The 18,409-nt window shown below is 38.7% G+C and overlaps 1 protein-coding gene across 1 annotated transcript in view; it reads left to right on the top strand.

The window, feature by feature from the left end:
• Nucleotides 1–18,409, top strand: part of Lrrk (Leucine-rich repeat kinase) — a 483,935-nt gene that overhangs the window by 11,513 nt on the left and 454,013 nt on the right. Inside the window, exon 3 of the mRNA XM_067152496.2 lies at nt 12,824–12,864. Coding sequence (XP_067008597.2) covers nt 12,824–12,864 — 41 coding nt within the window. The remainder of the gene's footprint in view (nt 1–12,823; nt 12,865–18,409) is intronic.

The raw sequence follows: 18,409 nt of genomic DNA, 5'->3' as shown, positions 1-18,409 counted from the left end.
TTGGCAATGTTTATTTTGGGTCCCATCCAATGTACTTCCATTTTAAGGTCTTTCATCTTCTCAGACAAACACCTGAATGAATGGGATAATAGACATATATCTTCTGCGAGAAGTCCAAATTTTCTAGACTTTCAGTCATTCCTGACTATATTCCTCTCTGCTTTCCTTCAAGGACCTTTCTCACAACCTGATCCAGTGTCAGCAGGAATAGCATAGGTGAGAGCAGGCATCCTTGTCTCACTCCTGACTGTATTTGAAAGGGCTCTGAAAGTTCTCCATCATCTTCCACTTGACAGGCATAACCTCTGTATAACCTTTTCACCGTGTTAATTATTTTCTGTAGCTTTAACTTTGTTTTGGACACTTGCACCTAATCAACACTTACAAATTGTGTGTACAACTGTATTCTATCTCATTTACAGTGGAACTAGTTTTGGTCTGTTGTTTAGACCATCTTCAACTACTATGATAAACTTAAGAACCATACATTGTAAACTATAAACAATGATACATATTCTATATTATAAAGTTTACATTACTTTAAAATGATTTTCATTGCAACCTCATAACTCCACATCACTCTTCCAGATTGCTTGTCCCTTTACACTATCAAAGGCCATTTCAGTCAACAAATGTCAAGTACAGTGAAGGCTGGTATTCTGTGGACTGCTTTACTATGATTCTTAGGCTATTAATTTGTACTGTACAGGATCAGTGTTCTCTGAAACCAGTGTACTCTTTCCAGTTCTGGTCTCCAGTGGTTATCGTGGTTGATCCAGTATGATTCTGGAAAAAAATCTTTACTTGGTATAGACAACAGTGTAATTCCTCGCCAGTTACTGCAACATGTCAGATCCCTCCTTCTTTGGAAGTTTTATTAGAATGCCCTTCTTCCAATCTGCCGGTAGTATCTCTGTGTTCCATACGTCTTCAGACAATGGCAGTGGCATCTCAGCAATCATCTTGTAGTCCGCCTTCCTTCAGCACCTCTGTCACAATGTCATCCACGCCAGGTACTTTGCCTGTCTTGCAGCTCTTCAGTGCCTTTACGATCTCGTTCTTCATCGTCGGATTGATATTCACTCGCAGTTTGGGACCTCTTGATAGTCTGCCTCACATTGATCCTCCTGTACAACTGTGTTTAGCACTTGACTAAAATGGTCCTTCCATCTCCTCAGTTGCTCTTCACTATTTATGAGCTGTTTTTACCTTCTTTGGATTTTACTGGCCTACACTGATTGAATTTCTTTCCAGATAATTGTTTTGTGATGTTGTAGAGCCCTTTTGAGTCTCCCCTAAGTGCTGCCTCCTGTGCCATTTCTGCTAGTCTATTTGCCTGGTTCCTTCTGTAAATTCTTGCTACTTTCTTTATTTGTCAATTCAGTTCATTCTACATATTAAGCTTTTCTTCTTTATTTCGTCTTTGCAGTGGTTTAGCTGTGCTTTGATATCCTTCTTCCAGGTTTTATCTAATATACAAGGCTTTCTCTTGTTTTGCTTGAATCCCAGTATCTTCTCACATGTGTTCAGAAAGACTGATTTTATCTTCCCCCATCTACCATTCACTCCTGTTTCATTCGGATCTTCACCTGAGCTATCGAGTTCTAGTGCACTGTACCTGTTCTTCAGGTAAAACAAAAATTCCTTTTTAACGTCATTATCTTTCAGTTTTCCGACATTGAATTTCCTCCTTGTACTTCATTTGGTTCTTCGATTTATTGCAGCAGTCTTCATTCTGACTTCAGCCATTACCAATAATGGTGATAGCTTCCACAGTTTGCACCTCTTTTGTTCCGAGTGTCTAGGAGGGACCGTCTACTTTTGGCTGATCATGAAGGGGTCAGTATGATTGTGTGTTCTCCCATTTGGCTCGACCCATGTAACTTTGTGACATGTCTTGTGAGGAAAAATTGATCCACGTAAAACCAAATTGTTATTCAAGCAAAAATCAACAAAGTGCTCATAATTATCATTCTGATCCCACATTCCATGTTTCCCTAATGCTCTTTCCACCCCTTCATTTCCCAATCTTGGCATTCAGATCTCACATTAGCATGTTGATCTCTTTCTTCTTTATCTTTGTCAGGACACACTTTCAAGCTGATCCTTGTCTTGATGATCCACTATTTTGTTGGTGCATAACACTGTACGAGGTGGATATTTCTCATTCTTGTCTTGAATCGTGCTGTAATGATGCAGTCAGCTTAGCCATGAGCATCGTCGCCATAAAACCTATCTGTGTCGGTGCGTCGTAAAGCCACTAGCAAAAAAAAAAAAAAAAAAAAAACCTTGAGCTGCATACTGATGTCCAGGATATCTCTGATGTCATGCAGACAAGGAGAATTGCATTTTATGTCTATTTGCTAAGAATGAACCAACACTATTATCGAACCAGATCTTTACCTATTTTAAAGATAAGAAAACCCAGCCAACTTTGTTCAAGGAGGTGAAAAGGGACCTACAGGAGATGGGGATCACTTATGAAGGTATACAAGAATGTAACCCATTCAGGAGGAAACTAAAAGACCACCAGGGTTTTCAAGAAAGGCCAAAGTTGACGACTGGAAAGACGTGAACAGAGAAAAGAAAAGAGCAACACCGGCAACGAATGAAGGAGTACTGGGCAAAGATCATAGCACAGAGAAGACGGCTGAAATAATGTGGTCCTTAATAGGCCGATACAAACAAAATAATAATAATAATAATATAAATAATAAATAATAATTGTATGGCCTCAGCTACTGTATGCAGGCATTTTTATTTGACGCCATGTAGGTTAGGTTGCCTGCGCATCAATTTTGACATTTTGTTCTACTCTAACAGATGACAGAGTAAACTAGATCTCTGTTGGTGGCAGTCTGTGGCTTAGTTTCTAATTTTGATGGGTAAATACCAGATGTTTCACCAGAAATCTTTTACATGGCGACTTTGTTCGACATGGAGTGTGAAGTGGACTTTTATCCACCCTTCAAAAATCCCACTATTTCTGTCTCGTTTGAACCCATGGTTTTGAGATCCAGAGACCAGCACTTTACCACTGATCCTCAGATTGGCGATTTCATAAAAGTAATGTTGCAAAGAAATAAATAATCAAAATTTTCAGAATAATTGTTGCCATATCTGTGAAGATGATTAATGGGAATAAAGTAAAAGTAATTAGAGATGACAGTGTTTGTTACTCTGTTATAGTAATGGAGTGGATTGTACAGCAAGTGTTTCAATGCAGAGTGTTGGGCGGTGGTAAATAGCCTGACTATTAAGGGGATTAACAGCTTCAACTGGATGAATTTCCTTAGGTGAAGTGGTTGCCCCTCCAGTGCAGGAAATAACATTGGAACCCATCGAGCAGCGTCTGTTCCCAGGTTAAGGACGGCTGCAAGAGCCATCTGTACTCTATGTTAGGAGCAGCCCGATCAACTTCTGGCAGTAGCTCTACAATGCCTTTGCGAATGGCAACCCATTTGTACTAATAGCCTGTATGAAAAATGTAAATATGATGTCAAAGAAAAGATTAGAGCATCTCCTGCAGGTTACAACTCTGCTCTTTTGGGTGCTCAGGGAGCTGTGAGAAGAAGGCAAGCAAGGTTTGGAACAGCTAATGTCATGGGGATGAATGAGACAGAAGAACTTGTCGATTTCTTGAAGGCGAAAAACGTAGCCATTCTTGCGAATAAACCAGACAGAGTAAAAGTAAAGGAGGCCTGATATTTAGGGGTGGGTATAGGCTGTTCTACCATGGAGGGAAAACTTCAATCTGAAAATTGAGTAACAGTGATACTCAAAGAGGAAATACAGGAATATGTACAATCTTTAAACCTTGTCAGTGACAGGATGTTGGTTATGAAGATGCAGTTTGAAAATGATACAAAATAAAGTGTATGCTTCTCAAACAGGGAATGATGATGAAGACATAAAAATATTCTTTGAGTTCTTTTGCCTGAAAGGTGGTGTTTTTCAGAGGAAATTATATATTTGTAGAAGGAAAGAATTGGTGGCAGTTATCAAGGGGAAATGATGTTAACACATTTATGTAATTTTAAATTATTATTATTAAAAACTTACTTTACAGTTTATTTAAACAATTTTGTATAATAGGCCTTTCTACACCTTTATTGGTGTTTTAAGAACACGGTCTGGTGACCAATACATTTTTATCTCTGGATTTTGAATTATATTCATCAATAACACTAATGCAATAAATTACCATATTTCACAAGAGTTGGTTTCTTTAAAAAAACTATGGCCTTGTATGTGGAGATTTATTTTACAAGTTTTTCAGTGCACATTGTAGCATAAGAATTTGTTTCAATCATTTCCAAACTTGCATAATCATCCTTTATAAAATACCCTCTGTGGGTGGGGGATGCAGATAAAGAATACATGTACAGTATCCCCTGCCTGTCGTAAGAGACGACTAAAAGGGGCCTCAGGGATCTCAACTTGGAAGTGGGGAAGGGGGGGGGGATGGTCACCACTGGCCCCCTACCTGAGTCCTGGCATTGCTTCCACTTGTGCCAGGCTCCTCACTTTCATCTATCCTGTCTGACCTCCCTTGGTTAACTCTTGTTCTTTTCTGACCCGATGGTATTAGAGCATTCAAGGCCTAGGGAGTCTTTTATTTTCACCCCCTTCGTGGCCGTTGTCTTTCTTCGTCCATTACTTCATTTTTCAAAGTGATGGATCCCTTCTTTTTTCATCTCTTTTCTCTCTGTCTACCCCCTGTGGGTAGGGGACGCAGACAAAGAATACATCCACAGTATCGCCTTGTCTGTCGTAAGAGGTGGACTAAAAGGGGCGACCAAGGGATGATTGTATTAGGACCATGAAACTACTTGTGATTAGTACCATCACGTGGGGAACACCATGGGTCGCCTTTACTTGTGAGCAGTACCACTATGTTAGGCATGCAATAGGTTTGTTATTAGTAGCAACAGAAGGTGAGTCTGTATGGGTTTTTTCAGTACCTGCGATTAGTACCATTGTGTGAAACACCACGGGTATGGGCGTTGCCTGTGATTAGTACCACTATATCAGTGACACCGTGGATCTGCATTGCCTGTGATTAGTACCCACTGTATGGAGAACACCACAGGAATACCGGCGCCTGTTATTAGCACACCTAGATGAGGAACACCATGGGTTTGCATTGCCTATGAGTGGTGCCATTATGTGAGAAATGCCATAGGTCTGCGTTACCTGTGCAAAGTACGATACTTGTGAGTAGTACCATAATGTGTTGAATACCGTGAGTCTACGCTACTTTTGATTAGTACCGCAACATGACAAATACCATGGTTCTACTTTACTAGCGATAAGTACCATTATGAGGGGCCATTGATCTGGATTTTGAACCCCTTTGGACAACAAGCATCCTCAGTTCAGGATTGTGCTTAGAAGCAGTCCCTTGGTCGTAAAACTATTGTTTATGATAGTTTCTGGGTCGATCCACTGATTGTTTTAAATTCATATCCATCCATTCATTGTTCATCATCACATTTTTTATTCCAGTCAGTGAGTGATTTTGAACTTTTAAATTGTCAGTAAATTTAGTCTCATTTCGTACCATTAGGGGCCGATGACATAGATGACAAGCATCATCATCCTCAACCTTTATAAAATAGTTTGAAACAGTCAGTTGCACTTACCTCTTACACCAGGACATCCTGTAAATAGCATTTTATGAGATCATACAGTATTTCAAGGCACACATTTTTTCCACACAAATGTGTCTTCTACATCTCCTACCATTGTTTCTGACATAATATATTCTTCACTTTCTTTAGAAATATCAAGAAAGTCATCGTCTAGAGAATAATTTGAATCATTATTATTAGAAACACTAATATAACATAGAAATTAATCTTCGATGTAGTCCCTTATATTGTCTTCGGAAAAAACATGTCTTTCATTTCACACTTGTCATTTCCATTACCTCATCAGCTAGGCAGAGATTGTAGTGTATGTAAACGAGAGAATATAAGGCATATTTTAGGCCAAAGTCTTCATGAATGCTGCCAGAAATCTTCCTGCCATCTGTTGAGAACACTGGAATACATTTTCCAAAGAGATTACTATACCCGAAAAAATATTGGATGATTGCAAAATGGACACTGCAGGTAAATGAGACTTTCTCTGTCAGTCACGTCATGGGCAAGTGCGTGTCACCCGAGAATTTATCGGGCATGCCACTGACAAGGATAATGAGAGATTTGAATGCACACATACAAGGAGAGAGACAAGGAAAAGAAGACATTTTGGACCTTCCAGATATGGAAATGTAAATTGAGAATAGTTCTAAACAGCATAAGACAGTGGGACCTGGATTAGAACACAGTATTGTACGGGGAATGGTGGAATGATAGAGGAAAATTTGCCCTTACCCGGCCCTAGCTGGAAAATGGGAAATGATTATTGTTTCAAAGACAGGAGCTTTCTAGGAATTTTAAGAAACACTGAGATTTTACTTTGAAAAGAGATTAGAGAGGAAGTAAAGAGAAGCCAGAACTAGAGTTGAAGTTGAGTGGTAGATGGAAGGAATGATCAACAACATTGTTTCATAGGTGGAAGTAGAAAGAGTCATCAAGAAATGATGAACAGTTAGTCGGCAGGTATTGATGAGCTCAATGTAGACATGATTAAGCTGCTAAAACCAGTGGATGTAATAAAAATAGCGAAACAAAATATTAGCTATTAATGATTCATCATTAGCATAGCAGAATGACAGAAAATGAATGTGCAAGAGGTGCAGGAAGCAATCTTCTTTGGAGTGTATTTGGTACACTTCACAGACAGAATATTGTGGATCTTCACAAAACATTCAAAACAAAATGTTAATTTTTGCATATTGGATACCTAGCTGATTGTCCTGAACATTTAAAAACTGCCAAGGCATTTGCCTTTGATCTTGCTGTTGTAAACTTTTCTGGTCACTGTGGTGCCTCATTTTTCATTCACTGCTCATAGTGTAAGTTAAAACATTGTTTTGAACATTTTGTATACCCCTGTGAAGTCCTTCTTGTTAATCTTTCTGCTCTGTTCTTTTTACACCAATAATAATAATAATAATAATAATAATAATAATCGTACGGCCTCAGCTATCGTGTGCAAACATTTCAATTTGACGCCATCTGGCTGTCTGCTCGTCAGCTGCAACGTTCCGTTTTACTCTAGGCCCACTAAATGGCAGACCAAGTAAACTGAAACTCTCTTGGGCGTCTATGGCTGAGATTTTTAATGAATTTTGTCTGGTGAACGCCAAATGTGCCACCAGAGATCTTTTACATGCTGACATCGTACGACATGGAGTGTCGAATGGACTTTTTTCCGCCCTTCAAAAATCTGACTACCTCTGCCGGGTTTGAACCCGCTATCTTCGGATCCGGAGTCCGACACTCTACCACTGATCCACACAGGCAGCTTTTAAACCACTTGTTTAATGAAAGAGTCTAAATGACCTATGCTGCTTTTAATCAGTAATAATGAGCTAAATGCATGTGAAGAACTATTTTTATCAACACTCTTTAAAAACTATTATTATTACTGTATTTACACAGTTTTACATCTTCAGCTTGCACATTTACACTTAAAATTTGAGAACATGATGTAAGTTATGACATAACAGGCATCACATATACTTTAATTCTACTTTGATTTAGACATTGCAAGATGAGCGGTGTATTGCACCGGGTTGCTGGCAACAACAGTGGAGTCAAGCACGCCATTACAATATAGTCATCCATTCCTAGTGGCATCGTTCCATGAGAGTAGGATACAAACTATGGTGTTGCGTTATGATGAGTATCTTAAAAGTGGGGTGTGACTATGTTGAAACTTTGCCTGGGCTATATCCTTCAGAGTGGTGTAAAGTTTAGTGTTCCTCTACATTTTATGTTTTTTAATTGGCAAATATAACTTACTTTTTTGATGCCCCTTGTATTTTATGAATGACATAGAATTACAGTGAGTTATCCCAGTTATAAATTAAAACTCAGTAAAATAAAAAATATCTTTCCTCATAGAGTTAAATAGCTCCCTTAAAAATTTGGATTTATTATTAGGAATTGTACAGACTAATGCGATATTGAATGTATAATCAGCATATTTAATATGTTGATTGAAAGTAACAAGGAGAAAGCATCCGTTATTTGTCATCTTGAATTAAAAATATATTCCGATGAAATGGAAAGAGTTAAGGAAAAGATTTTGAATTATTTGTATTATAAGTGGCACTATTGAAATGTATTGTGACAATTATGGCAGGGAGTGCAGTAGGTTTGGCAGAAGTCAATAATGCTGACAAGTGGCGGTAGTGTGGAAGAGACCAGCAGCAAGCAAAACAATAGCACTGGCAGATTGTTGAGGCTTGCGATAAGGAATCTCCTAAAAGAAGCTGAAAGCTGATTGACAATGAAAAATGCTCCCAGAATGAAGTGGAAAATATAAGAACCTTCTATGGTCCTATATGAAGAGCACACTTGAGGGAGCACGGAGTCAGTTGCAAGTGAGCGAACATAAGCAAACGCTTGCAAGTCCATGGCGAGTCATTTATTAGGAGTGAGTCAGTCGTCGGACAGCTACGCAGGGTTTAATCCGCCAGTGGTTGCTAGGATGAAAGTAACTTCAGTGGTCGTGCATTGAGCAAAATACTCACTGTGTTGTATGTCGTGTTTACAAAAAAAATACCAACCGATTTCGAACGTAAATGTATTAACACATTAAATGAACATAAGAATAAATCTCAAATGGTTATAAAGAACACTAAAAATGAAATTACAAATAGTAATAAATCCCAAATGGTTATGACTGTATCTGGAAAAATGATTCCCATATTTTCTAAAATGGTGTGTGCGTCTTTTACACAGAGATGATGAGTCATTATATTTTCAGCACAAGTGTGTGAGCATGAATTTTTTCTTGGTCGGTGTCTGCCCCACTTTGTCACGTTATCTTTCCCTATACAAACATTGCCACTAAACATGAAATTCTCATTTTCTTCCAACATATGTTGTTCGCCAACTACAGATTGCTCTCCAAGTATGGTTCCATCAGCACGTTCTTCCATTTCGGACTGTTCAGTATCCATTTTATGTTCACTTGTTCACTTTCACAGTCCAAATCACTGTTTTAACCCTCGAGTTAATCACTAGGAATTTAATCAAACCAAGCTAAAATGTCGCGATTTGAAGCCATTGTCATGCACTAATTATGCAACACATTCATACAATAAGTTGCAAAGAACTGTTTCAACTGTGAAACAACATACAACAATAGCAAAACTGTCACACACACAGAAATTAGCGCCAACGTGACTGGTGGCACGTGAAGCAAAATGCTCGCCGTTGGCGGTCGCTGATAATTCTTCACTCCCTGTCTCTTCTCAAGGTCACCGATGTGCGTTTCAATGCATCTGCCCTTCTCTCAAAACTGCAGTGCGAATGAAGGCTGAAGTTCGAAACTACATGCTGTATAAAAGAGCAGATGATTTTCAATGACCATGAGCATTTTGCTCATATAGCGACCACTGGCGGGTTAATGAGGCTTCCTAATTGTGAAATGTTCTGGAATGACACTGTGCTCTGATAAGCCATGAGGAAAAAGGTGTTTTATGCACCAGTGTACAGTGTGTTTCACCACAATTGTGAGTAAAAACTGTGTTGAGTGGCCAATCCAAATGTGAATGAACTTGTAAGTAACTGTAAATAGCAGCTGAAGATATTTCTGCCTAAAAATATGAATATAATTTTAGACAATACTGAACTCCCCAAACATTTGACAGAAAATTTTACAGTCACTCAACTCCACCCCTGCAACAGCTGGAAGAGTTAAAACATGTAGTTCAGAATCACATATCTGAAGAGTACAACCTGTCTATGGACTAGAACTGAGAGAAGCATCAAACCAAATGATAAACTGCAAGGCACTAGGGAAGGGTATGATTATAAGTGGAATGCTTGAAGCTGGAGGAGCAACTCTCCACCTGTTTCGCTAAATAATTTTGTCCTCTTTGACAGTGATGCTGGTGAACTTAAAAAAATGCTGAAAGAACTTCAAAAACCCTTCCAAGCTGTAGGACTGAAAATCAACTTGCAGAAAACTAAAATTGTGACCTGGAACAACATTCAGGTTATGATTGACAATAACATTATTGAGAAAGTTGACAAGTATGTGTACCTGGGGCACAATATCGAACTTGAGTGGGACAACCAGCTAGCTGAGATCATCAGAATAGGTTTCACTTGGACAGCCTTCAGCAAACTCAGGTATGTCCTCCAAGACTCAAAAATCCCTCAGAGTCTCAAGAGGAAAGTCTATAACATGTGTTCTACTGCTACTGTCGTGAAGAAAAGTGCTGACAGACTCGGAGTCTGCTAATAGGCAGTGGAACGGGCTATGCTGGGGGTCAGCTTAAGAAACCAGATCCGGAATGAGGTGATGAAGAGGAGGGCAGGAATCACAGATATGGTGCAGCGAGGGTCAATGCTCAAGTGACAATGGGCAGGTCATGTGGCTAGAAGTAACCGCAAGTGGTCCAAGATGCTGATATAGTGGATACCCTGAAAGTCGAAGAAAAACATTGGCCGACTGCATCCATGATGACATGTAACATCAATCTGGGAGGAACTGGATGCAGACTACCGAGCAGATAATGGCATTCAGGCTGAGTGGCTCAGACGGTTGAGGTGCTGGTCTTCTGACCCCAACTTGGCAGGTTCGATCCTGGCTCAGTCCGGTGGTATTTGAAGGTGCTCAAATACGTCAGCCTTGTGCCAGTAGATTTACGGGCACGTAAAAGAACTCCTGCGGGACTACATTCCGGCACCTCGGCGTCTCCGAAAACCGTAAAAGAGTAGTTATTGGGACGTAAAACAAATAACATTAATTAATTAATGATAATGGCATTGAGCAAATTGGAAGAGGCCTATGTACAGCAGTGGATGTCGACATGCTAAAGAAGAACAAGAAGGAGAACTCGTATAACAAACAAAGGCATAAAGCCTTCGAACAAGACATCTTCAACTAAGGTTAAGTAGTGCTGAGCCAATACGGAATAAATATGAGATTTATAAGCTGCAAGACATCTTCTGTATTGCAGGACTCCAAATACAATTGCATTCAAACATAGCCCACTTAACATTAGGTGCAATATGTATAACGTCTTTATGTATAGCCAACTTCTGAAGCAATATTTAAAACTAATTTAAAACATGATCGTTTAAAAGTGATCTCATCTGTTAGTCTTTTAAATGTTGTATGGTGTGATCTCAACCTGCTTCTATATTTAAATTCTGTCACCATTTTGATGGAAGTGTCCCTTAAGCTTTTTAAATCTTTCAGTAATTTGTTCTGATCTTTACATTCCAATTGTATTTCTAATTTGCAGTCATTTCTATTTTCTGTACTGTGTATTTTTTTAAACTAATTAAAATTATGATCTGTCCAAATTATGAAAGATTGGTTAATCTAATAAATACTAGTTTACATGTGCTTTCATATTGTGTCTATGATCAGTCTCTATTACTACATTCATGGAAGTGTCTTTCTATCTTTTTTTAATTTTTAGATGTCTTAACTTTTAAAACTTGAATACTTTTCATTTATCTCTCTCTTTTAATTCTTGGAAATTTGTTTTAATTTTTAGATTCTGTTCTAATTGTTGAAATTTTGTATTTGTAATATTCTTTTTGTTCTGTTTAATCTTTGTTTTCAATGTGTGTTATGTATTTCTTCTGTAATGGGATAAGTTCTGTTGTAGCTAGCTATAGATAAATGAATACTTGATGAAATCTGTAACTATCTATATCCACGGCATGTAGCCTCCAACGAGACCTGGTGCAGATCTTTTGAGTTGATTCGTATAGGCAACCTGCGTGTCTGCGAGGATGGGGCCGTACCTATGATGAATTCTAATGGTAAAGATGGCACACATGCCCAGCTGTGGAGCCATTGGAATTAAGGTTAAAGTCCCCAACCCAGCCGGGAATCAAACTTGGGACCCCTTGGACCAAGGGCGAGCACGCTATTTAGCCATGAAATCAGAGAATCTGTAAATGAATTCAGCTAATAAACTTTGATTTTGTTGTAATCCAAAACTGTTAATAATGTTACTGGTTGCATGTTCCATTAACTAAATTTTGTATGGATTTTGGAGATGCCTCAAAAACTATTGTTTTAAATACAGAATGCTTATCAATGTCTCTGACATTGTAACCAATACTGCAAAAATTAATTCTTACATAGCTTTGTATGGGTGAGACCTTCAATACATAAACTGGTATGTTAAGCATCCCCTTCAGAGCATAATTCTGTGCATCTTTAGACCAACAGCAGTTAAAGAAGTATTAAAAGCATAACATTTTTACATAATGCTTAGAAATTTTGCAGCAAAGCTATCCTACTATTAATTTTATGATTTTCTCTCCTGCTCAAATAGCAAGGTCTCTGTTTTTGGGTGGGCTTGATACTGCTATGAAAATGTCTTTGACTTGGGATCTGAAATGAAATTTAGCCATCTTATACAGCTATCTGTATGGTTATTGAATGTGTTGTGCTGATTCCATGATATTCAGTTTCACCCTAAGGAATGTACTTTTAAGGTTGTTTTTTTTTTTTTTTTTTTTTTTTTTTGGTTGGTCAAAACTCAAAGAAGGCTGTAATGCTGAACTCTCTGTGATTTTTTTTGTTTTTTGTCTTTGTTAAATATACTTATTTGCATGTGGGAGTGAAATGTGTTATTTCTTCAAATTTCTCCTTCAGCACAGTTTAGAAGTATGAGAAAGCTATTGTAGAACTGTTTGACTGATTTTTCTCTTTCCTTCCTTTTCAGCTGATTCAAATATTCCTTGCGGCCCAAGAGGAGAAAACCGGGTAAATCACAACAGAAACTAACTTTGTACTTTCATAGATTGTAGTGAATTGGAATGTCTATAAGTCATATTGTGAAATCCAGTAATAAGTTTTATTGAATGTGAAATTCTAAGCAGTTAAAATAATAATAATAATAATAATAATAATAATAATAATAATAATAATAATAATAATAGAATGCTTTAATGAGTTTTCAATATTTAGTTTTGGGTAACTCTAATTTGTGGAGACTGAGATTAAAAGTTAATATTAAACTTCTTCAAACTCATTTTGATTTGTTCAAACTTGGCAAGATCTCCTACTGATTTTAAATTGACTTTGGAATCAATTTACTAGTACTTCTACACCCTGTGGGTGGGGGACGCAGATGAAGAATACACCCACGGTATTCCCTGCCTGTTGTAGGAGGCGACTAAAAGGGGCGACCAAGGGATGATTGAATTAGAACCATGAAACTACTTGTGATTAGTACCACCACGCGGGGAACAGCATGGGTTGCTTTTACAGTACCTGTGATTAGTACCACTATATGAGAGACACCATGGTTCTGGCTTGCCTGTGATTAGTACACACTATATGAGGAACACCACAGGATAGCGCAAGTCCCTGTGGTTAGTATACTTATGTGATGAGTACCATAGGTTTGCGTTGCCTGTAAATGGCGCCACAATGTGCGAAACACCATAGGTCTGTATTACATGTGTGAATTTCATTACCTGTGAGTAGTACCATACTGTGTGGAATGCCGCAAGTCTGCGCTACTTTTGATTAGTACCGCACCATGACAAATACCATGGTTCTACTTTCCTATTGATAAGTACCATTATGAGGGGCCGATGACTTGGATTTTGGACCCCTTTAGACTAAAAGCATCATCGATTCAGTATTATGCTATAGATGCAGTCCCTTGATCAATAATATTATTATTTCACGTCAGTTTCTGTGAATGCGATACATTGCGAGTCGGATCCACTGATTGTTTTAAATTCATATCCATTCATTCATTCTTCATCCTCACGTTTTGAATTCCGGTCAGTGGAGGATTTTGGACTTTTAATTTGGCATTCCTTTTCGGCTCATTTCGTACCATTAGGGGCTGATGACCTAGATGTTAGGCCCCTTTAAACAACAATCATCATAATCATCATCATCATCATCATCACTAGTACTTCTTTTCTTTTCCATCACACAGAGTTACAACGGTTCAACTTCAGACTAGAATAATTATTTACATGTATGATACCAACAACTCCTGTTTCTATCAAACATAGCATGTTAACTTAACCTGTAAATAATTTGTTGTAAGCATTATTATGCTATGTTGAATTTATGTTTTTATTTTATATTTCCTAGGTTTCACTTACATATCATATCTGCCACACTGTATGCAAAAAATTTACATGCATGTAAGAATGCCCAGCCCTTTCTTGTAAGAAATATCTAATTCCTATTTGTGCAACCTAGGTTATTCTTAGTTTATTCAGAGTATCCAACTAATGAGTAACACATTTGACAAATGTTCTAAGATGGGCCAGTACCTCTTTATCTGTGGTGTTAATCACATCATCATAAACATTTAAGATCTTTTTACAATTCTAGTTTCCTGTGTACATTGCAGAGTCTTTTCCGCTCCTGCTTTCTGAAGTATGTCATGTTTTTCCAAACTCATCCAGAATCTTCCCCATGTTTCAGTGTTGATCTAAAGGGTTCTTAGACTTCTTTCAATCCAGTTTACTTCCATGTATCTCTTCAGATTTACTCGAACTCTTTCCCCCCCCCCCGTCTCATCTTTATCATATACCCAAATATCTTAATCTGGATGTACCAACATGACAGCAATTCCTTAAATCTCAGCATCTTTCTCACCTTATAATTTTGTTGCTTGTACAGTTTTTTCTTTGAATTGCAGACTTCTGTGATATTTGTAATTATGCTGAGTACCTCTTAATGAGGATATGCATTTCAATAGTATAGATTAAGTTCTATAAGAAGTAGCTGTTGACTGAGCCTTAGGGAGGAAGAGTGATACAGGAAGACCAAGAAAATGATTGTTAGATTTCAAGTTACCCCCTGTGGGTTGCAGACGCAGACGAAGAATACACCCACGGTTTTCCCTTCTGTCATAAGAGGTGACTAAAAGGGGGCAACCAAGGGATGATTGTCTTAGAACCATGAAACTACTTGTGATTAGTATCACCACGCGGGGAACACTATGGGTCGCTTTTACTTGTGCGTAGTACCACTATGTTAGGTACGAAATAGGTTTGTGATTAGTGGCAACAGAGTGCGTTGCTGGCTTTTACAGTACCAGTGATTGGATTTTGGACTCCTTTAGACTACAAGCATTTTTGATTCAGTATTATGCTATAGAAGCAGTCTCTTGGTCAGTAGTACTATTATTCAACGCTAGTTTCTGGGAATGTGGGGCATTGCGAGTCAGATCCACTGATTGTTTTAACTTCATATCCATCCATTCATTCTTCGTCCTCACGTTTTTGAATCTGTCAGTGGAGGATTATGGACTTTTAATTTGTCATTACATTTCGTCTCATTTTGTACCATTAGGGGCCAATAACCTAGATGTTAGGCCCCTTTAAACAACAAGCATCACCATCATCATCATCATCATCATCATCATCAAATTTCAAGTTACAAAGAAGCAAGTTGGAAGCAAATGGAGCAAGGAACTTACGGGGCTTGTAGACTCAACAGTGAGAAACTTTCCTTTCCATGATAGAAATTCATCTTCTTCTTCCTGGCAATGTTCTGGTCTGCGTGCATGGCCCTTTTTTTTCATATTGTCTTCTACTTTGAGCTGTTTGCAGCATTTTTGCAAATCTTTTTTGCAGGCAGTCTCCATCCGTAGCTTCCTCGGCTGACTTTGTTTCTTCTTCTTCTTGGCTGAGCATAAGTAACTGTATCTCAGAGGTGTCTGCATTTCCCCCCACTTCATGACCATACCTCTGTTTCCTTGCTTTCACATATTGTCTGAAATAGGGACAGTTCTGAAAGTATTGTATACGCTCACGTTTCCGATATAATCAAGTCATGTATTTCCCATACACTACCTCTGAATTCACATTTCTGTTGTATGAAGCACCTGTTCATGTCCTTTGATTGCTGCGCAGCACTCAGTCCTTTATAGATTGCCACTGAACGGATGACTCTGTAGTAGATTTTCCACTAAAGACTCAATGAGGGCTTCTGGTCACAGAAGACACCTGTGATTTGTCATCAGTTCATCCAAGCATTGATCCGGCCTTAAACATCAATTAGGTTACAGTCATCAGTTAAATTGGAGTCAAAGAAATGGACATCAGAAGTCTTGATGATCAGGGTATAATTTACTACAATAGGGTAGACCATCTATCTGTATGCTACATTTTAGTTATTCTGTTTTGGTCAGGTTGAAAACAGTCTGTCATCAAGCCTTGTCTTCCCACTGCTCCAAATCTGAGAGCTCACCATCTATGGAGTGTTCAGTCGCAACGTCACCCTCTAGTGAGGAAACAATGGAGACTGAAGCACTCATTGTTGTGGATGTTGACAATGACAAAATAGTGAGAGACACTGCTTCTATATCCAAGCTGTCAGTGTGTATTTAGTACCCAGTACCACCAAAGGTATCAAGACCATCTGAATGCTACATGGCCGGTTGGGATTCGAATTGATAACTTGTGTCTATTGGTGGTTGGCTTGAGCGGACTTCTAGCGTCGTACCTCCGTGATTAGTTCCACGACCGGACATACAGCTAGATCTACTCCGTGGATCCAAGATTAACATGGATGTCTCTGTTCATTGGAGATTTTTCCAGGACTTCGTTCACCAGTATCATGCCGCGAGACATGTCTTCATGGATGGTTCTAAAATCGGAGAAAATGTGGGTTGCTCTGTTACCACCAATAATATAAGAATGAAGATCTTGCTTCCTAGTGTATGTAGCTTGTATACTGCAGTGCTTTACGCCATCTTAGAAGCTCTGCAGTTTGCAGTGGATGACGAAAAAAAGCATTTTCTCGTGTGTACCGACTCATTAAGTTCTCTGCAATCTATTGGCACCTGTTTCTCGCAACACCCACTAGTGCAGCAGATTCATGACCTTCTAACCAGGTTATATGATGTTGGCACCAGAATCACTTTCACTTGGCTTCCACTTCAGGTTGGGATTACGGGAAATGAACTTGCGGATGAAGCTGCAAAGAAGAGGTACTGCTAAAGATATTTGTTCTCACCATCTTGGCGTCCTGGGAATTGGGAATGGCTAGCTATCCATACTCCCAACAAGCTGAGAGCAATTAAGAAGACAACTGCCGTGTAGGGGGTCTTTTTTTTTCCAGCCTTCACGAAGAGAAGCCATAGTTTTTTGTAGGCTGAGGATAGGTCGTGGACGATCTATGCACTCTTCTCTCCTAAAGAGGGAAGATCCCGCAATGTGTTCTTGTGGTGCGAACTTCACCATGGCCCACATTCTCACAGTGCCCCAATCTCTCTGGCATAAGACAGAGCCTCGGCCTGCAGGAGACACTCAAACTCATATTAGCCAATGACGCGACTACTGCTGATCTTGTCATTCGCTTAATGCATGAAAGTGGATTAATCAAAGGTATGTAAATTTTAAGTGTTCTGTTACTCTGGAAAAGAGGTTCTCTTTTGATTCGTTAGTGACCTTTTCGGCTTAATACAATGCTTTTTGTTTTATTTTGTAATTCATTTTAAAATTCCTTTGTTGAATAAATAATATTGTTTTATTTTAAATTTCTTTTCCACTTAATTTTATCAGAGAGGATGAGTACCTATACTGAAATTCAACTCAAGAGCTTAGGAAAAGTATCCTTCCGCATGTGAGCACGTCCCCTGTTCCCCCGTCCCGTCTCTGTTCTCCATCTCCGCCACAACCAGCTTATTATTAACGCTGTGCGTCCATCTGACAAGTACTTCATTCTGAAATAGTGAAGCATCAAACGAAATCACATCCTTTCACATAGCTGTACTTTGATTACGTATCATACCTATTTATTCCTTTATTGACCATGTAAAACCTACAGATTACTGACGAATACCGAGGGAAGAGAAGCAAGATTTATTTTCATTTCATTTTCAATGCAATTTGTGTAAGTCACATGGGGACTTACAACACAAGTACCGGTATACAATTCCGCTCTCGTGCAACGACTGTCATTGGCAGTTTCTCACAGTTCAAAAAGCTGAAAAAAACTACCTGTGAGTGGGATTTGCAAAATACAATTTTTCCAGGAATGTTGTAAATATTGTAGTCTCGCCATTCTGAAGGTAAAAGCGAACTCATGATCCCCTCATGACAACATTTCTGCAGGTAGAGGGCAGTTACGAATATAAAGCAAAGTACAAATTATATATATATAATTTGCTGGGGCCATCAAGGACCACGTTAAGTCTTGTTGCATTTGACACTGAACTTGGCCTTCTTTAGAGCCCAAATTTCCCTCATTCTTTGTGAGTGGGCCTGCTTACGCTCCTCTGTCCAAGGGGCACAGTGTCTTCTCTTCGGCTGCTCGTCTTGGTTTA

Source organism: Anabrus simplex, chromosome 8, assembly GCF_040414725.1.
Source record: "Anabrus simplex isolate iqAnaSimp1 chromosome 8, ASM4041472v1, whole genome shotgun sequence".
NCBI classification, from domain to species: domain Eukaryota; kingdom Metazoa; phylum Arthropoda; class Insecta; order Orthoptera; family Tettigoniidae; genus Anabrus; species Anabrus simplex.
The sequence above is the reverse complement of the archived record's forward strand: the minus strand, read 5'-3'. Positions and strand labels throughout refer to the sequence as shown.